General features: G+C 47.1%; 1 protein-coding gene across 7 annotated transcripts in view; it reads right to left on the reverse strand.

Annotated features, from left to right (window-relative positions):
* The window catches only part of Cacna1e (calcium voltage-gated channel subunit alpha1 E), a 473,485-nt gene that overhangs the window by 58,449 nt on the left and 393,395 nt on the right, over nt 1-21,641 (reverse strand). For 4 of the 7 annotated variants that reach the window (XM_052737226.1, XM_052737228.1, XM_052737225.1 and 1 more), the window contains 9 exons: nt 19,994-20,061; nt 18,524-18,621; nt 14,338-14,394; nt 12,565-13,218; nt 11,846-12,159; nt 9,461-9,620; nt 8,237-8,366; nt 7,524-7,583; nt 6,664-6,770 (listed from right to left, as the gene is read on the reverse strand). In XM_052737226.1, the coding sequence (XP_052593186.1) occupies nt 6,664-6,770; nt 7,524-7,583; nt 8,237-8,366; nt 9,461-9,620; nt 11,846-12,159; nt 12,565-13,218; nt 14,338-14,394; nt 18,524-18,621; nt 19,994-20,061 (1,648 nt within the window). The remainder of the gene's footprint in view (nt 1-6,663; nt 6,771-7,523; nt 7,584-8,236; nt 8,367-9,460; nt 9,621-11,845; nt 12,160-12,564; nt 13,219-14,337; nt 14,395-18,523; nt 18,622-19,993; nt 20,062-21,641) is intronic. The other 3 variants (XM_052737227.1, XM_052737231.1, XM_052737230.1) reach the window with 1 other exon arrangement.

Below are 21,641 nucleotides of genomic sequence, written 5' to 3' on the forward strand. Positions count from 1 at the left end.
ACCTCAGGGAGGAGAGAAGCTCTTAAGGTGATGGCATGCTGGGGAAGCAGAGGACCATGGGATCCCACCCACAGCCTTGGCACTTGCCACATCTATAGGGTTTGTGAAAGGAAGGACAGCCCACCATATGCTCACCACCCCCTCTCCACCCACAGGGCAAAAGTCCTTTGAAAGCTCTAGTAGGCCCGCCTCTAACTCAAAGGTACCTGCACCTGCACCGTCTTCCAGGGGGCTGAGTTTAATTGTACTTTTCTAAGCATAAGCGTTCATTTTCACCCCCTTAGGAGTCTTACAACAAAGTCTGCTTCCAGTAACTTTATATCTGCCCTGGGTCAGAAACTCTCTGAAAAGGCATTTCAAGTGACAGTGGCATTGGATAGCTTTACCTGAAGAGGGGTGGGTTAACCACGTTCAAACAGGGGCACTCTGGTGTCGCTCCAAAGTTCAAAGACCAACATCACTCAACCACACCCAGGTGAGGAAGAGGACTTCTGTTTGTCAAAGTTTTAGAAAAAAGCTGCTTTTTGAGCAATTAGATGAGGAGTTTGTGAACTGTTTACTGTACAACTCTTAGAAGAAAAATCATCCCTGTTCGAGCAATAAGACAAATGTCCTTACCACCCTCCCAAAGTCGAGTGATCTGGGAATTAAATTGGAGCTTTATAACCTGAAATCCTTAATGTGATAACTTCTAGGTGGTCAGAGCCCAGAAACGTCTTGAGGTGTAACTCACAGGTGAACCAAACATCTTTTTATCCCTCCATACATGTAACAAGCATCTCTGCAGTCCTCAATCCTTGTCAGACCCTGTTCCAGGTACTGGAACCAATGACTGGCTAATCTCTTGGAATATTAGCTAGTCTTGTAGGGAAGACAGACCTCAGTCCAGCAGCAAGTACACAAATGAAAGAAATAGTGGTAACTTGCTGTGGAGAGATGGAATCACATGATTTGATAATTCACCAAGACAGCAACACAGATCTCTCTTCTTTATGTTGTATTTTCCTGTTAATATCCGAAGATGTGAGAACAGGGTAGCAGATGGACATACAGGCAGGTGGTCTAGGAGCACAGTCCCCTGGCTTTAACTGTCTGTTTAACCCAGCCTCCTGTCTCAGAGGCCTTTACATCCAATAGCATCTGAACCGGTTCTGAAAGACCATATTTAGAGAAGCTACCTCATTGCAAGGAGGACCAACATTTCTTGCTCCTTCTACATAAATACAACACAAAATTTGCATTATTCTCATGAATTAATTTCTCTCCAGAACCCTAGTAAAATGTGGTATGGAACAAAGGAAACTTCTAGTCACTGTATATGTACCCCAATGTGTTAAAAAAAATAGGGAACACTGGTACATTCTAATATTAACAGGTAGGTCTGGCACACTACGGGGGCTGTTTGGCTCATTATGACTACCAAGACCTGAGCTTCAATTGAAAGATTGGCTATTAATTTTTCTGTACTCTTTTAAACAAGTGTCTTACTGCAGAAGAACCATTAAAAAGCTATAATTTTGTAGCACATGTGAGGGCCCAAGGTCAATCCCCAGCACCAGAAAAAAAGAAAACCAAAGCAAAGCAAAACAGAGCAAAAAAACCTGGTTTTGAACTGATGCCAAGAAGAGCATGCTTGCATCCTGTCTGTCAGCAGCACAGGGTCAATGCCGACTTGCAAATGGCAATTTGAAGTGAGAGGGTTGAATAATAAAGCAACAGAATTGGAAAACAACTTCAAGAATTTCACCATCACTAACTCAATTATATCATAATTTATGACCAAACAAGACCAAGGCACTTTCCCCCTCAAATCCATTGTGAAAGCCAAGACTGCATAGGAGATGCTTTTCCAGCTTGTCGAAGCCACATTGTTTTGCAAACAATTCACGGGCTTTTTATGAACCATCCAAATAATCACTTGATAATATTGTTAATCTTTGTTCCTAAATGTATAATGAGGTTTTTTGTTTTGTTTTTTACACTACCTAATTAATGAAACTTGATCACTACCTAATTAATGAAACTTGATGAGTTTAAACTGGACTCTAAGATAATATGCTGGGATGCACTGGTCCCACTTTAATTGGGACTCAATGGGGCCACCCATTTTACCACTTATCTTCTACCAATTTGCTCACCAGAAGAATAGCAAAAGCTCAATTTCCCCATGTCTCATCAGCATAAGAGGAGAATTTCCCAACCTAGTTGTCAAGTTGCCCTCCATATTCGTCACATGCAATCACTAGGCCTTTACTGCCATCTTGCTCTCTGGGTCCTCTTTCTTCCCAGGGTGTGCTCTCCAATAGCTGATTTCTGCTAAGAATGGGCAGAACAAGAACACCAAGTTCTGAAGAGCCCTTCCTTCCGTAAGTATCATGGTTTCTGTCCTCCTCCACCAATGAGAAGTAGCAGAGGGCCATGGGGGAATATCTAGGCTTGCAAGACAGGAAGAGAGGTCCAAGCTAGAAGGAACTTAATTATTCTGCTATTGTGTCTGGACCATTAGTTGGTAGGCAATAATAACTACCATTTATTATCCAACTTAAGTACCTGGTACTGTATTGAACATGAAACCTATTTTACCTTATTTAATTCTCACAGAACCAAATGGGGTTATTTCTCATTTCTACTGACATGTAAAGAAATGGAAGTTCACAAAGTGAAGATAGCTGAAACGAAAGAATCAGACGCAAGTCTGCCTGACTACAACGTTATAGTATCTTTTAAATGGGAACCACTGGGGGTTTTATCCAACGTAGAGAAACAGAAAAGAAATTAGTATTAATTTCTCTATTATTCTATATAATTTCTGAGCTCAACTATTAACCTATCTGTCATAACCCCCTTAACTTTTGTAGAGACTGTTGGTGGCAAGGAAAAATTACAGGTGCAACATCAAGATGGACAGGCATAGGGATGCCCTTCTCCATTTTCCCTGCCCTAGGTAGAGACAGAAGGATCTGCAGAGGAAGTTAATAGCTTGTAACTAGCCAGAACAGCATGGCAGGAGAGAGTTTAACATACTGGGGGGAAAAAAACAATAAACTTGAATTCCACACACTGAAGTTGCTCAAGATCTGGCTTTGCTATTTACTCATCACGTGAGTGAAACCAGCCAGAACTCTAACCATTGAGTTCTCAACTGCTAAAGCTGATCGATGAAATCAAGTGTGCGTGGAAGTGAGGAGGAAGCATTTCCCTTCTCATGGCAATACATGTCGCTCCAGAGGTGGTGGGGAAATCAGGTTCAGCTTCCTGCATGAAGAAAGGAAACGCAGCACTTCGGTCTTTTTACCCTTAGCTGTGCCATTTGAGGATTTTTTTTCCTTCTGGCTCCAGCATCTCTCCTTGTCATCTATATACCTTAGATCCACAGTTACTCTGTCATCTTTGTTCTGTGACAATAAACCTCGCTCTGTGCTAAGTATTTGGTGTATAATCCTTTCCTCCTTGAATAATGACCTCAATGAACCTCTAATACATACCATGACAGTCATTTGAAGTGTGCCCCTTTTCAATACACATCACTATACTCCAACTGGAGGGTATTTTGGTCCAAGTACCAAGAACCAGGAGGAGGCAGCAGAGCATCTGTGTGTTAACAGTTTTGTAATTTAGACTGCAGAAGAGCGACCTGGTTTGTATTTCTTTTTAGTCCTTATGTTCTAAACATAACCAATGACCCTTCATCTGTGATCTTCGTAGGGAGGTCTTGCTGACTGAAGTTTAGCCAATGCATCCCCTCAGCTGCAGACTAATTTGTACTGTAAGGTTGTGTCCTGTGAGTTCAGACTGAGCTGGTGGCTAGCAGGTCACACAATCTGGGCAGCTACTTCCTGGGTCCCATTATACAATCTTCTACCCTGAGAGCTCTACAACCTACTTTTAAGCATGAAGGGTACTATGATGAGTTTCCACTAATCATTCAAAACCAGGCTCTTCCTGTGGCTATGAAGCCTCACTTCCTCCTATACAGGGTGCTTTTTGCATACGGGTCTGGTTGGCCCAGCAACTGGATAGAGCTGTGTTCCCTGATTTGGACTATTTCATTTAGCCTAGTTCTGTGTCCACAGGATGAGGTTCTACTTATAACCAACCACCTTCCAAATCTGTTCTATGAATAAACAGAAAGACTTGGGTATTCACATCCATAGGATGTCTGCAATTGAACAACCTATGGATTGCTCCTCAGCAACACCAATGTCACATGTGTTCCATGACACGTGCTGGGCTTAATGACAAGAGCAGGCAGAATGGGAACTTTCCTCCATGTCTCTCTGAGTCCCACCTGAAGGCCAGCAGGATAGAATAAAGCAACAGGAACTCTCAAGCATCTACAGGCACTGATCACCTTTAGTGTCCTGACCTAGACACAAAATTGGATGAAGTGCCTTCAGAGACTGGATTCTTGAGGGTCAACATCCTATCTGTTCACTGCTGGACATTTCCAATTCCTTTACAGCAAGAGTTCTACATTCACAGTTAATGGGCTACCTGGTGGCTAAATGCAATTTTAAAGCTTCATTTTCTTTCAAAGTAAGAGAAGTGGATGCTATATCTGGCTCAGGAGTAAATAGGTCCATTTCTTGCCCCTTCAAGACAAAGTATAGTAATAGCTTCCTTTAGGAAACTCTCCTTTTTAGTTCTAACAGAGTAGGGGCAGTCAAGAAAGAGGCCCCACAGGCATAGCTTTATGTGTGAGGGACCCAGATATTAGTGAAAAATGGGGCGGGTAGATAGCTGGGTTTTGGTGAAAGGTTTATTCTGTGTTCCTACACCTTTCTGGTAAATGAGCACATACATTTCGGTTCCAAACAGCCAACCCTTCCTGATGATGTACGCATCCTCCCCTTCAGAGACACCAATTCCCCAGAATAACCATCCCAGAGGAACAGATGCTCTGGCCCCACGAGGCACTTCCAAATCTCAAACTGCCTGTGTCTATGGGTTTCATTGAATGAGCTCGGAACCAGCTCAGCTGCTATGGCTTATTCTGAGTGCATTCAAGAGACTGACCGCAGACATCTTAGCCACCAGGGCAGAGTGTCAAGTGTCAGGAAAGTGACACACTTCAATGAAAGGAATGTAATAAAAGTTAATGCGGGCAGTCTGATTCCTTCTGGCATCCAGAGGCCGGCTGACTCATGTTTTTGCTTCTGGCCAAGTACTAAATAATGAGAGGCCAAATATGGTCAGATCCCCTCATGTGCCAGGGAGTCCTGGCCTCACCTCATACCGTGCTACAACAGCAAAGAGTTATGGAAAGCCCTGGCATCAGTCACTAGGGAGCCCACCTGACTCTGACACAGGAGGTATGGAAGGTGGAAGCTGAATTATTGATGCTTTTTCTATTAAATGTTTAGACCAACATGCAACATTAGCTACAAATTTGCTATTGAGAACACACGCAGGAGCTCATCTACTCATGTAAGTTCAGCTAATCAAGTAATGCATTGTACCTGGTGGGTGTGAAAGGGTGAACACCACAGTTCAGAGTGCAGGTTTAAGGCCCAAGACATAACCTAGTGTTTAGTCCTCTGATTCTCCACTACACAGCTGAGTCTGGGGGTAGTCTTGAAGGGTGGGGGGTGGGGGGCGAGGGGGGGTGCCTGATATTCAGATATCCAGAAATAGTAAGGCTGTAACTATTTCTGCCTTCCTACACCTGAGGCCCAAGAGTAGACGGGAGAGCAACAGACTGTGGAGACTGAGGCTAGCAGGCTCCAGGCTCCTGTCGGGAGAAAACGATCATGCAGAAGATGACAAATATGCCCTTTCTAGAAAGAAACATAAAGAACAAAAGGTTCCACAGACCTAGTCACTCACCAGACTTTTCTTGAAACCCCAAAGAGGAAAAGGCACAGTTTGGGGCATTTATAGATGGCAAAAAGTCTGTCTCCATATGGGCAAAAAAAAAAAAAAAAAATGAGGTGATGTGATGAGGGCTTCAGGGAGAGCTATTCTCAATCTCTGCTGCATTTCCCTAGGTGATATCAGCCCAAGAAAGAGCCCCAAGTGTTCTCATAAACACCTTATAATGTAACACTGAACTGGAAAGAACCGAGATATCTTTAAACCAGATATGACCACACTAATAACACAAACCCCCTCTTACCTCTTCCTTAAAAGCCAACCAAATTCCCAAGTAGAATGCCAGGATTACATTATAAAGAGTCCCTGAGTTTGACGTCTCTCCCGAGAACAGAGATTTCCCCAGCTACTACATGCATGGCATCCATGTTTATCCAGAACACAGAGGGTGGGAGGTGCAGACCTCTGCAGCAGAGGGACTCTGGACATTGCAGCATGCTCTGAGAATTCTGCAGGAGGCCACCCTTTTGTCCCCAGCACTGCTCTGGAGAACTGGCCTCAGTTCTTTTGACTGGAAGTGGTAGAAGGGACAGCAAGCCACTTCCGGTTTCGGGGCAACCAGACAATGATGCTACCATGGCAACTGCCATCAATTGCTCAAACTGACAGAGCCACAGCCTCTGCAGAAGCCTTGCTAGGGCAGGGTTCAATGTCAAGCAGACTCCCAGAGTGTCACTCCTCGGCACCAATCCAGTGTTCACTTCCCAGGTAGGCCCTAGAGAGGGGCTCAAGTCAACCAGGCCTCCAGGAAGAGGAAGGGCAAGGCACTAGGACAGAAAAGAATCTACTTACGCCAGAGCAAAGGCTACCAACGCACCAACCACTACCACAAAGTCCAGGATGTTCCAGAGGTCTCGGAAGTAGGATCCATCCTGAAGGATCAAGCCTTGATCTATCATCTGCAGGACAGAGTTTGAACAGTCACAGATGAGCTCCATGGTGTAAGCAACACCTACACCTGACTTTGCTCCCTCATGACAAGGATTCCATTGCCACTATCTCCTTAGCCAAGCCCACCCTGGGCCTGAGGAGCAGGCATTTTGGGTAATAGTGAGGACTGAAGACTCTTCTCATAGTCACACAAATTCTCCAGTTCACAGTGAGGATGTAGGCCCCTTCCTATAGTCACATAGGATTAGATTACACTTTTCTGCCATTACAGAACCCTATCATATTCTTCTTTTCATCAGTGTCCCAGAGCTCCAAACATTGTCACATATGCATGAATGGGTAAAAACCTCAGATGGGTAAAACTCAGAATGCAATAGTCCTGTGGGGATGTTAGGTGTCTAGAGGGGAGAGAGTGTGGTTGCAGCTAGATGGAATCTGGAAAGACTTCCATCTCCCTAACCCATTGCCTGGACATGTACCCAGTATAAGACCGGAAATGCACTGTGCAGAAGTACACAGCCCTCAAGCTGTGTGCCTACCTACTACCTGCCTCCTGTTCAGACCTTGAGAAGAGGTCTACATTATTCAATCACATCCACACATACATGCCTTCACCGAGGACACTGAGGCCAGAGAGGGCTCTGTAGAGGCTCTCTTAATGTTGCCATGGACTAAGAGATGGCATTATGGGGGAAGGGCCCTAAAACAGACAAGTGATACAACCGAAATCCGGAGCCCAGGTTTTCTCTGGAAGCGTTTACCTTTATGACCATCTCAAAGGTAAACACGCCTGTGAAAACATAGTCGAAATATCTCAGGACCTGTAAGACACACATGAACAAGACAGAGACGACTGTGTAAGGTCACCAAGCTCTATGCACACCTTCCCACTGACCTATGCCATTCTGCATGACAACCCTGTCGCTTATAAATTCCCACCCCAGAACACAGTGAGGAATTTTTACCACCTCGAGCAGGGCTGAGAAGTGGACATAGGAAGAAGGGACTAGTGAATTGGCTTGAGCCTCATGCTCCAGAGGCTATTCCTTCTCTTTGGCCATAACATAACTTCTTGGGTCTGAATTGCCCCCATACAACTCTGTCTCTGTGGTGCCCAGGAGATAACTCAATTGCCTGTGATCGAGCTGAAGTCTCCCTGCATCCACACACATCACCTATGGTTCTATGTTAGATCCTACATCCAGGCCCTCTGATAGCAGCAGAGCCCTCTCAGAAGCCTGGCTAGCTCTGAGTATCAAGTTTAAAAACAGTGGTATGGCTGTGGAGGTGGGGGCTTCTCTAGAAAGGACTTGTACTTATCTTTGAGGAATAGACACAGTTTCTCCATCCTCCTCATCCCCCAAATCTTTCTGCTACCTTATCTTGATTCACCTCTGCTGCTGGAGGGAGGGGCCTGGGATGGAGTAGACCCCAGGGCATCAAGAAAGTTCACAAACTGCCCTTGTACACCCACTTTGTTGCGCTCTGAGTTGGTCAGAACAGGGTCCTCGGCTGCCAGGGCAATGCTGCTGGCCGCTATCACCAGGAGGATGCACATCTCAAAGTAGCGGAGGTTCACAATGTAGTGGCAGGCCCTGCGGATCCTGTGGGTGAGAGAATCCTGCTGAGCTTACCCTGCATCATTCCCATGTCTGCCCCTCTTACTTCCTGTAAGCCTACATTGGCCTCTTCCAGATAGCCAGGCCCTTGCCAAAGGAAGTCACCAGGGAGAGCAATTGAATTCCTCAAGCACCACCCCTTGATTTCAGTCCCCAGTGGAGAATGATAATCAGATTGGTTAGAGGCTATGTCACGCAAGCCAAGACCATTATCTGCACACACAAGTGAGCATTGAGGAACAGGCACGTGAGACTACACAACCTCCAGGGGCATGTGGTACCCTCTGTTGCATCTCAGTGTCTGCTCCCTTGAGCAAGGAAACTAGAACCTGCCCAGGAAAGTTTAAAGAACCAAGAAACACAAAACCAGATCTTGATTCTAAATCCCCTGATAAGGAGCACCATGTTTCCATGACTTCCTGACTATTCTGATAGAAATCCCTGTATTCTATGCTACAGCTTTGGATGGCCTGGCAACTGACTCCAACTTCCTCCCATCCCGCAGTGGCCCATGAAGCCACTGAAGGTCTCCTTGTCTTCCTTCCTCAGAAGCTGATCCATATTCCAGTTCCAGGACATAAGGCACAGTCTCTTTCCTAATCCCATGTTTCTTGAATCTAACATTCTAGACTCTTCTCTGATATTCCTTCTCCATGCCTCTACCTCCACTCTGGGAAAAGAAGCTCTTTTCAAAACTCCATATGCAGAACAGTGGTACAAAACCCCTAGACTCCAGGAGATGTCTGACGACTTCCAGAATATATGGTGACATCCTCGAGGAGATTTCCTTCATTCTCCCTGTCCTAACTACTGCTGATCAAAGAGTAGGTGAAGAGTCCCTTCCCATGACGTTTCTCCTGTATTCTGCCTTCAGTTACCCTGGAGACTATGGGCACAGAGATGAGAGGCCATTCAACTAAATGTCCCACCTTACTTATTGGACCCCAACTATTTCCATATCTAGCTATCCTCTGCCAGGAGGGTTCAGGAAGATGAAAGGGCTCCACCATCCCATGCTGGCTCAAATACTGGCTGGCTGTCCTAGTACCAAAGTTGGGCACAACAGGAGCATGGCTCACGGGTTAGTGGTGCTGAAGATGAACATTGAGCTATGGGGCACCATGGCTTTGCCAGTCTCTCGCTTCTCCTTCTTCTGCTTCTTCTTCTCCACCTCTTCCTCCTCCTCTTTGGTCTCTGCCTCCTTCAAGGGACTGGCTTCTCCATCGGTCTTGTTGCTAACTGCAAGCAGAAGGGTTTAAATCTTCAGAAAGCTGCTGACACTCATGGTCTCTAGTTTGAGCTGGGAATAGCACAGAAGGGTTAGGAAGGGATGCCAAGGATGACCCTGGGAAGGTACCCTGACAGGATCAGGGGTTCTTCCCCACACTACATCAAGTCCTTCTCCTCCTCTTATCCCTACCCTTCCCCACACATTATGTACTGCAGCCTTTTGTGCCGTAGAAATGATAACCATATTTTCCTTTTTATGACTGAACTTTTATAGTCGAGGAAACAGCTATTGTAGCTACAAAGCTTGCATAATTTAGAAATTACGTCTAAACTCCATATTCTTTTGAGCTCACCCAACTGAATTTTCATATCAATAACCCTTAAGTGGCATATATGACTATTCCCATTATACAGATGAGAAAACTGAAGTTCAGAGAGTCTACATATCTTTCCTAAGGTCATACAGCTAATTTGAAATCCTATACACCTCCGGGAAATCTCTGCAGTGGAAGATTTCAAGAAGCCATTACTCTCTGCCCTGCCTTTCTGGCTGTGCCTTCCCCCACATGATGGATATATAACTGAGAATGTAATATTCATGGGAATATAGGCCCATGACTGTGTTTCAGGACTTGGTGGGGGGGATGAAGCAGCCAGGGGTCACAGAGCACTCTCAGGTGACTATTCTCTGTTTCTATGCTCAATTCAAGGGACAGAAGGTCATCAGAGTGGAGAGAGGCTTGGGAACCCCTCACCCCTACCCCCACTGCTCTGTGACCAAGGAGTAGCATTACCCTGAGACTCAGGCTAAGGAGCAAGCCTCTGTGGTCCTGGCCCGTGGTGGGCCCTTCTGACAGCTAAGCGATAGGGAAAACCCAAAAGCCTCTCTCACACACTGTACCCATGACAAAGGCCACACGCTAGCCCTGGCAGGGGAACAGAGAGATGGTCAAGCTACCATGCTTCTCATAAAAGAGGCTCGAAAGCACTTCTTATTTAATAAAAGTATAAAATCTGACAGACATTAAAAAGGGCTGTGGACCTGGAAACCTGAAACATGCCAAAGTCAACCCCAGCAAGCGCTAGGTGTGCCAGAGTTACTTTTGAAAGCAGATCTGGCATTTCTGAGGGTAGAGAATATGAAGGAAGAGTGGAAGTGAAGGAGTGGTAGAGAGGCAGACAAGGAGACTGCCATGTGAAAGAAGAATATGGAGAAAGAAGGGAAACATGCACGGATGGAGCCCTGTGGCCATGATGTGTGACCACAGGCCAGCAGTGAGATGAATGCAGGGATGGGGTGTAGGGATTAATACAGGAGTGGGATGTGTTTTAATTTAAGGGGAGGGTAGGGGACACATATTATAGGGTGTGGGATTCATGAAGGGATGGCATACAGGGGCAGGAATAAAGTGCATGGTTAATACAGGGAGGAGGTGCAGGGTTCAGGTCATGACAAGGAATGGGAGTAAAGCAGGAAAGGGATTCAGGGATAGAGCAGAGATGAGATACAAGGAAAGGACTGGGGTAGGACCATGCAGGCACAGGGATTAGTGCAGACACGGAATATGCAGTCTGGGCAAGGACAGGAATAACGTGAATACAGGAGGTATGGTTCAGGGAAGATGGAATATAGAGCCAAGTAGCAGAGTAGGTTACATGCTTTCCCCTGGGGTTTGTGTTAATGTTTCATGGGTTAGCATCTGCTTGAAGGAATTTTGGTGGGGAGGTGTGACTGAGAGATCCTAGGAGAGAGAAAATTGATAAGAATGATAGAGTCATGAAATGTTAGTGCAGGGATGATCTCCAGGGATCTAGCTCAGTGCTCTCACATTATGTGACACAGAAGCCTCCAGAGATGCAGCGATTTTTCTGAGACCACTGACTGAGCAGAGCAGGGACCGGGGCTAGAAGCATCCTGCTAGTCCACCCCAGGGGTTCTCCCAGGAGATCCAGGAGGTCACAAGGATGCCTCCGAGCGGGTTACATCAGGACTTAACTGGTCCCAGAGTCACCTGTGACTGCTCTGAAGAGTCCCAGGACCAAGCTCTACAGGACAAAATTAAAGTTGAGGAAACCAACTCTGCAGGAGATCACTGCCTCAAGACGGTGAGAAATATTTTAGTTCTGCTTGGGTGGCTCTCTGTAGAGCTTTATTGGAGGGACCCCAGAGCCAGCTGTCCCTAGCTCTGGCTGGAGTTGAGGGCGACAATGACAAAAACAGGGACTGCTCTCACTGTGCACTACTGTTGAATCCACCAAGGGGTCAACGTCAGGGATGGCGACGGTGACGCTGGTGCTCTCGGTGGTAGCCTTGTCCATGTTGGTGGTCATGCAGGAGAGGTCAGGCTCGCTCTGGCTAATGCCGCGGCCCACATCCAGCTGCACATCCCCCAGCAGGGCTTGCTCGCTGCTGCCTTCAGCCTCCTGCTCTGTCAGAGCGGCATCCTTTCCCACTTCCAGCTCAGGCTGGGGCTGGACTAGAGGGGTTTCGGCCTCATCCAGAGCTCCTACCAGTCCAGATCCCCTGGGTACCATCAGACTGTTGGTCCTGAGGGGGGAAAAAAAAAAGAACGGGAGATGGCCATGATTCAGAAGTTGTTCTAGAATGGCTAAAAGGAAAGGGGCTAAGAGCCAGAGCAGGCCTGCTGGAGAGCACACAGCATGTGTTATCTTCCATCCCCATCCGCACAGAGGGGCAAGCACTCCTGGGCCACGCCCACTGACTCATTCCTCTCCACGCAGGCCCTACTCTCCTCAGAGATGCTCTGGAAGAGAACATCATTTCCATACAAGATAGACTGCCTGTTAAATTAAGTCACGCCTTTTAGATGGTGTTTTGGCATCCTCTCCATCTTATAAAAGGGGAAACTGAGGCCCATAAAGGTTTCTGTCGCAGAATTCATCACATCGACCTGAGCTGTAGCCCTCCAGTGCCCTCTTGGGACTCATTTACCTCCTTAAGTCCTGGGTCCTCTCCTCTTCATGGATGGTTGGCTCTTTACTCCTGTGGCTGCCCTGAGGCTCATGTTCTTTCTCCCCCTCAATGGACACGCCTTCATCCAGACTCCGCTCCTGGCTGGCGGACCTGCTCCGGGACACGGAGGCAGACTCCTTGCCCTCAGTCCTGACCCGGCGATGGCGGCTGCGCCTCTGGCTCTGCCTATGCCTGGCCCGGTCCTCAAATGTCACCACCGTCTCTCCTCCCCCAGACTCCTGCTGGGTAGGGTCACAGTTTCCATGACAGGATCTGGGCAGCCACGGTGGCTCCCGTTTGCCCAAGGACAAGGGACTCCTCTGGTTGTCCAGGACACTGGTCAGGCCCCCTACATCGCCCTTGAGGGAGCCACCGCGGCTAATGCGCTCCTCTTCACACTTCTCAAGACCTAGGCCCAGGGCTAGGCCCTCTATGGGCCTGGGCCTCCGATAGAGGCTGGGGTGAGCGTTGAGCGGGTTGAGAGGACTCAGTGGATTGAGTGGATTGAGGGGGTTCATCGGCGGGGCCTCCTCTTTGTTGAGGGCTTCTTGGCTAGACATTTGCATGTGCCTCCTCAGCTGGCTGGTGCGTTGTTCCCACACAGACATGTGGTGCCGGCGCCTCCGCTCCCTCCTGACAAAGGAGAAGGGGCGAGAGCTACCGTCAGAACCTGACAGCACATGCCGGGATTATTAGAGACGGTGGCCTCCAGGAGCCATGAATAGGGATCATGGGGTGGTGGAGGTAAAGGGGGAGGCCAGGGTCCCCAGACAAGAAGCACAGAGATGCAAGGAGCAGAGTGGCCACACATGAGAAAGTTGTCAGACCAGTGCCTCCAAGTCCAGTCAGTGTAGGGTACTTTTCACTCCAATCCCTGCTTCTGCGGATGCAGTAGTAAAGGATGGACCCGCTCAAGACTGAGCCCAACGTCCCCAAGACCAGTGAGAGTGGCACTACAAAGACTCACCCGGCCTTCCCTCCCCAGTACTCCTTTGATGGAGGCTATCAATTGGGGTCTCTTATGTACCCACCAATGGCCCTTCATTCAAGGTCAGAGAGGCTCTTCCTCTCCCCATCCCTCTCAGATTTTAGCCTGGAATAGCACGGGCTGAGATGCACCATGGTCAGATACCGACAAGGATAACGACAGTGGCAGTCTCCCCTGAAAGCAAGGGGACCATGGGCTTCTAAAAACAACAGCTAATGAACCCCACGAAAGACTGTATTCACAGAGACCACCAGCAGTCCACGCCCAAACTACTGTTGAGCATTTCAGCTCGGAGGCCTAATGAGTATTCACAGGGTAGCAGGAACACACAAACATGACATCGAGAACACAGGCGTGGGCTCCTCAGCTGGAAGGGCAGACACCTACTCCTTCCCTCACATGCCTGTGGGCACACCCCCCACCAACCGTTAAAAAGATAATGCACGTGGAGCCACACGCACCTTCACTGAGGCCCACACAGAGAAGTACACAACTGCCTACGTGAAAGGAACCCCCCCCCACCAACACTAATTACCAGTGTGAGCACATGCCCACAAGAGCAAACAGCACACTGTCACATACTTTAGACACACTGATAGAAGCGCACGCCGAAAGGCGCCGAGGGGCATGTCCACAGATGTGCATGGAACACACACATACGCGCCCCACACACCAAAGCACACGCTGACGTTTACACTCGGTGTCACATCGTCCCCACGCCCACACAGAACCACTCCCAGACACGCAGACCGGTACACACATACAGGTGGCTGCTGCGCGGCTCCCACATCGACATGTGGTGTCTTCTCCTTCTGTCTCTTCTGGGAAAGAAAAACGGACAGGTTCAGTCCACCCCGACCTCTAGACCCTGCAAGCCCCACAGCCACCGGCAGACGTCCAGAGGGAAGCCAGAGTCTCTGGCACGTCCACAGGGCTCCCATGCATCTGTTTGCCCTCTGTGGACTCCCCACCTACAGTGCTCCCACAGCAACTTCTGGGTCCTCGGTGTGTGCAAACTCCACAGATCTTGTTTCTGAAGCAGACATGCAGAGTCCCAGAGGACAGACTATTTCATGTAGGATATAGCTTCTAATGCTTAAGCACCAGGCCCCGATGAGCTCACACAGCCACCGTCCCGAGTGCTATTTTGATGAGCATTTGCTCCCCGTCCCCAATCGTTTCAAGGGTAACAAAAGCACATTCACCCAGGTAGGACCCCTTCCGGCTCATCACTCCCATAGCAGATCCGGGCTCAATTTCATGGAACGCAGAGGAAACAAATACTCTGTCATGCACACCAGTGAGGCTATCGAGCAGCCCAAGGCTAAGGACAGGGCTACACCTCAGAGGCCACAGAATGTGAGTGGTGCCCTCAATGAGAAAGAAGCCTTCAAGGTTTGCTCTGTTCTACTGGGTGAAACACAGAATTGACCTCGGGCTGGTTTTAAGAACTACTACTTCTTACATCCATGTTGTATCCTTTCAAACACAAGCTTGAGAGACGATCAGAGTGAGGGGCTAGATGGAAGTTGCAAACGTAGGAACTAGTATGTGTGAGCACAGGGCCAAGGGTAGAGGGCAACTCATCTGAGAGATTCCCAGAGTGAGCCCTTGAGCTGGGGGACCCCGTTCCAGCCCAGTGAGCCCCGCTGGGTCTGGGAAGCAGGGAAATGATTGTCCTTGGCTGAGAAGACTCTGATGAATGCAGAACATGCCAGGCAAATGAACTCTGCTCTGCCACATCTCATGCACTTGGAAAGGAGCCTCATTCAAGGGCAGGGCTGAGGAAGCAGAGACAGCCAATCTAAGCCTCTTTGGGGGTATCTGGAAGAAGCACAAATATACTTGTATGCACACAAGCACTCATTAATGTAGACATCGTTGCAGAAATGTTGTGAGCTCCTCAACGAAATACATCTCCCTCAGCATCGGCAGCCTGTACTATAGCAGGGCACAGGTGGGGCAAGAAGCATGGGTAGCACATAGAAATAGAAGCATACTCTAGACAGGCAACGTGCACACCCACTGGGAGAAGCATATCATGTCATCTACTTGAAAATTCTCAAGTATTCAAACACCAGCCCTCTAGGAGCATGCGTAAGTAAGTATAGGGGAGGATTCTTTCTCTCTCTCTCTCTCTCTCTCTCTCTCTCTCTCTCTCTCTCTCTCTCTCTCTCTCACACACACACACACACACACACACACGCACACAGTTTTACTTTCTGTCTCTCTAACACACTTTCTCACACACATACTTTCTGTCTCTATTATGCACACACTCTCACAGTCTCTCTCACATACACATGCATATGCTCTCTTACACACACACACACACACACACACACACACACACACACACACACACACGTACTCCAAGCAAAAGATAAACTAATCTTTGTCATACAGTCAGTCATATACTTGACTTCACCTCTCTACTCATGTAGGCAATCTGCCAAATTTGCAGTCACACTCCAAAACCACAAAGAGAAGTAGCCATTAAGTCCAACTCATGTGCATGTGTCTGTGTATGCCCCACAATAGCTGTGGGAAGCAGAAAGAGCAGGAGTGCTTCTTCCCATTCCAAACATGGGCAAACAGAGGCTCTGAGATCCTAAGTGGTTCTCTTTAAGGCCACAGGGCATGTTATTGACAGATTCGGGGCTACTACTGGGATACTTGGGTTTGTGCTGATGCTCGTTCCATGGTTATCTATAGCAGCCACATCTGTGCTTACCAGAAATCAGCTGCTGAGCTGCACACCTGAGCAAGGCACACCGCTCCCGAGATCACTCCTAGCAGCAGTACACACCACATGGCGTATGAAGAGCAACCAAAGCCCTGGTGTCATCTTACTGGGGCTGTTTGCAGCCCTATTTCACCTCCATTCTGCACTGATGCTCACTGCTCAATTCCCACAGCCCTGTGTCTACCCACATTTCATTCATTCTTCCATTCCATAAATAGTTTCTACTCTGGGCCAATCAGCATTCCCAATCGCATCCCTCCAAACCCTCTTCTCCCCCAAGCTTCCTCAGCTCAGTAAATAGAGCCACCCACTCCCGGCGGCGGCGGCAGCAAGTCCTATCCATCTGCATTTTTGGATACCTGTGCGTATGTGGTTTTAGCCAAAATGTATGAGTTCAGAGGAGCAGGGTAGCAATGACTCAAAACCAGTGACTATTCTGAAGAGGAAGGAGTTGTTTGGTATTCCCCAATCAATCTTTAATGATTTCTGTTTTTTGTCGGACTCACGGAAAAGGGACTTAGCAGCCAAGCCTCCCCAGCTTCAGGAAGCAAGCGCAAACCAACAGTAAAACAGATAAAGGGGGCACCACATAGAATGGGAAGCATCCCAATGGGGGAAGTAGAATGGCTTCTCAGAAGGTCCTCCCTCCCATTAAGACTGGGCCACCAAGGACTCCTCTCTCTCTCTGGCTTTTAAGTAATGGTTGACAGGGGCCAATAGCTCAGGATATAGTTTTACTTCTCAGTGGGTTACCACTGTCCCCACGGATATGACAGGACCCCTCGCGCAGGCCTCCAGCATGCCCTGATTATCATAAGGAATTCTGTGGTTCTTTTCCACCAACTGCCCCTCTTTATGATGCAGAGGCCAGGCCTGTGCAGGGCCGTACTGACTCTCCAAGTTTTCCCAAAGAGTGCAGATCGAGGCTGGACCCTGGGAGAGTGATCCTAGCTCCCCTCCATGTCAACCTCCCATTCACTCTCAAATCTATTCCATCTGGACACTGTTTCTATCAAGCTACCAGACAAGCCACTAAAATAGCTTCTGTTTTGCCAAATCCAGTGGTCCTTTCTCTGTCCCCATCGGAGGGGGTAGTCCTTCAATAGCATGCAATGCTAGTCTGATATATGCTTCTAGGACATTAAGCTCCTCTGTCCCTCTCTTCTCCCCTGGCTACAGTCCCTTGTCTCTTTTCCCAGCTTCTCCTCTGCCAGAGAAGCGCATGCTCAGTCTCTGTCCTCAGCTCCACTCTTTCCCTGTCCCCACTCTTCCTGGGTCATCTCACCCACACTGATGGCTTAAATACCATCTAAATGCAAATGACTTCCCCCAAATCTTTATTTTAATCCCAACTTCTCTTCTACGCTCCACACTCGTGTAACCAATAGCCTATTCACACACTTGGATGCCTTAGAAACATTTCACATTCAATGTGGCCAAAATGAACTCTGGATTTCCGCTACCTCTGAAGTACCAACAAATGCTCCCACCCTCTGTGCAGCTGTTGAGGTCCCAAAACTATAAAACTGGTGATTTCTTTAATTTCTTCTCTCTTTTTTATCCTTTCCCCTACTGTATTTAATCCATGAATGTATCCCATTGCCACACATTCCCAAATACAGACTGAGTAGAACTGTCACCCCTCTGTGGCTACTCTCCTTGTCTAACTCATCAACCCCCACTTTGCTAACAGCCAGCTACGTCTGATAGCTTCCATGATGGGATCCTACAGCCCGTTTTCCATGGAGCAGAGTGATACCTTAAAGTGGAAACCATATGCTACATCCTTCTATGTTAAGTATTTCCAGGATTTCAATTTGAATAAATGCTAAATCCTTCACCTGGGGGTTAGGACCTCTGTACCAGCTGGTGCCAATTTTATTGGCCTCAGTATATTCTATCCCACTTGGTCTCTATAAGGCACATTGGACCCTGCTGAGGGATGGTTCCTTCAGAACACCACAAAACATCCTTCTGTATGTTTAGGTTTCTATTTACACAGAGAGTGCCTCTTGGATTTATCTGATTGGTACTCCCACAACACACACACACTATTCTTATTACCTGCCCTATAACAGTGCACTATGTACTATGAACAGTCCATGGAACAGAGGAGATGCCTTCCTAGAACTGATTATTGTGGGCATTGATGAGTTAGGTTTAGCCCCAGAAGCCCAGGGTCAGTGTTTGGATGGCCTACTCACTCAATAGAAGGCATGTTGGGTGCAGACATCGGGCTAACCTCCTTGGCTTTCTGCAGTGCATGCTTCTGGTTGAAGGCTTCTTCCTCCTCCTGTTCATCCTAGACACAAAGCAGAGATAGTTTACCTGGATTGCCCTATGGAGAGTAGCTTCCTTCCACCCTCCCCAGGAACTCTGAAGACCAGGCAAGATGAAGTAAGCAAAAGGAAGTGGTAAACCCTATATGGCATAGGGGCTCCTAAGCAGAGGTCTCATTTCTTCATCCACATTTTTCAGGTGTTTTAAAAGAGAGAAAGACACAGAGAGATAGAGACAGACAGACAGGCAGGCAGACTGTGTGTGTGTGTGTGTGTGTGTGTGTGTGTGTGTGTGTGATGTATGCTTTTTCCCATGGAAGCCAGAAGAAGGCGTTGCACTCCCCTGAAACTGGAGTTATAAGCAGTTGTGAGCCACTCCATATACTGCTCATAACTAATATGGGGCCCTCTGGAAGAGTGTGAACACTTTTAACTGCTGAGCCATCTCTCCAGCACCACCTCAGCTATATTCTTGCTTGAACTGATAACACCAAGGAAACATGTTCAGGTAGTTGATAAAAGTATTATAATATACATTAACTTCCTAGCATGCTATGGTTTCCACACACAGTATTTCATTTGAACTTTGCTGTGATACTGTGAGACAGACAGGCAGATATGTCTCTTCCATCTTACATCTGAGAAAACTGGTATTAATGGAGATCAGTACTTTCACCAAAGCTAAACCAGCCAGTAATGGAAAGATGTAGGATTCAAACCCAGTTTTTCATGTACTAAAGCTCATATTTTCTTTCCCATATTATAGAGATGAGGATTTTAAGAGATTTGGGGAGAGTAGGCAACACATGGCAGATTCAATGAGAAAAGTTCAGAAAAACCTCAAGATGTTGTGTACCTTTCTAAAACTAAATTTGCATTGTGTGGAAAAAATTTTTACCCATTTCATGGACCACCTCACTGCAATTAATACTGTCTCCTCCCCCAGGAGTGGAGAATTCCACGAAAGACAGGGATATCTCTTTAAGAATGGGAGTATCTGACTTCATAGAAACTTTTCTAGAATGATCATGGCCAATGGGTTACCCCAGTAGCCTTAGTGCAGGAGCCCCAATGCTCCCGACCACTCCCACACCCAAGCCCTTGAGGATGTGGTCACATAGTTGAGGTCATACTGACACAGGTTGTAGTAGCAGAGGTAGAACTTAAAATCTAGAGTTCTACTACCTTCCTTGGTTCTGCATTCTGTAATTCTGAGAAGGACCCATGTGAGGGTTCACAGAGATATGCTGATATTTCCTATATCCCACGAGAGACCCATGCTGAACCAAAGTTCAGCCGACTCGGTGAAAGTAAACCAGGCTTCCTGCATGGGTGTGTGGCTCTCCAACCATCTTAAAGCTTCCAGAAGATGGCTCTCTTGAAGATAGTGCTTACCTTGGTCAATTCTTGGGCATTGGCCAAATTGTCCACAGCGATGGCCAAGAATACGTTCAGCAGTGTGTCTGTGGGTATGGGTTAAGGACGGGCAGGCAAGAAAAGTAAAAGGCTTTAGCTAGTCTGAAGGTCCCCTCCAGGACTTTTCTGCCTGAACACTGGGAGAAGCAGCCAAGGGCCACAAGAGAAGAAAGGAGGTGTTATGTCTTCCTTTTTTCCACATATTGCCTCTTTACATAGAACAAAAAACAATTCCTAAATCAAACCATTTGGAAGGGCAAATATGGTGAGGAAACCTTCAGACAGCTATGGCCTCAATGATTGGCAATAGGCAACAAAAGGATCACTGAACAAGATGTGCAGGGAGCTGAGTGTCAGTGTTTACCTCTCCCTCCTGGAAGGCTGGACTCTCACTTAGACCAGGGGGCACCCTGCTACCCTTCCCTCAAAAACAGAAGGAAGTGAGAGCAGTAGCATTCTACAAGGGGGTGCCGACTTGCTTCTCTCATTCTTGTTAAGGTCCCAGAGAGCTTCCAATATTCATTTGGCAAATGTCACAGCATGGACACGATTTATTTGGAAATCAACTTCTATTATGTACTCTAACTCCTAAGGTCCCAATCTTCTGTGTTTGAGGCTCATATGTGGTGGAAGATGAGACTAATTCTAGCATAAGAGGATGCCTCTGGCTACTTACAGAGTAGCAGGAAAATCAAGAGACCGTCATTGTGACAAACTGGCCCTCCTTTCTTGTTCCTTATCAGATAGCTTCTTCTTTTGCATGTGAGCACATCTAGTTTATGGTCTGTTCCAATCATTAGACGTCCTGAAGACAAAGGCTGAAAAGAGTGTATCTTCTTTGTGAGGCTATATGCAAAAATTCAGCGGCCTTAGAATGCCCCCTCTGTGCTCTACAATCCAATTCAAGATGAGTTCCACTCTCCGAGGTACCTCACAGTTACACAAATATTCATGGTTTATAAGATGCATTTAATAATTATTTTATTCAATACTTGCAATTAATAAAGGAGTTATTACTATCTCCTTTTGAAATGCAGAAACAATCTCTGAGACAGCAAATGATTTTTTTGAAGACCACACATCTAATGACTAAAGAGTGTTCAAACTTCAATCTTCCTGCTCTAGATTTTTTTTTTTGGACCAGTGTCTTAATCTTGTTCCTGTTAGTGATGAAATACTGCTACAAAAGTGGGTTTATTTTCTCTCCCAAGGCCAGGTTACAGGCTATCATAGCAGAGAAGTGAAAGCAGCAGTAGCTTGACATGAGCTGTAACTTGTCCTTCTGCACTTGACTACGTGCCGTGAAGAACTGCTTAGAGTCTCTGTTGAATGCACTGGTTTCCTCACGATGATGGCCCATTATCCTGGAGCCGTGAGCTAAAGTAATCACTTTGCCCCCTCCTCCAGGTTGCTTTCTGTTGGGGTATTTTTCCCCCTCAGCAACAGAACATGAGGTATAGGATTTGGAGTTATAGAATTTCGTTGTTAGCATTCCTTTGTAGTTTTGTATTGACTTGATGTGATCTAGTATTTTCTTTTGTCTTACAAGTAAGGAGTAGGAGAAGCAGTGTCTAGCTATCAAAAAAAGTTCCACACACAGCATCAATACAATAACTACTAATACTTA

This window comes from Peromyscus californicus, unplaced genomic scaffold (genome assembly GCF_007827085.1).
Source record: "Peromyscus californicus insignis strain IS unplaced genomic scaffold, ASM782708v3 Scaffold_14__1_contigs__length_90479793_seg_2, whole genome shotgun sequence".
Taxonomy (NCBI): Eukaryota; Metazoa; Chordata; class Mammalia; order Rodentia; family Cricetidae; genus Peromyscus; species Peromyscus californicus.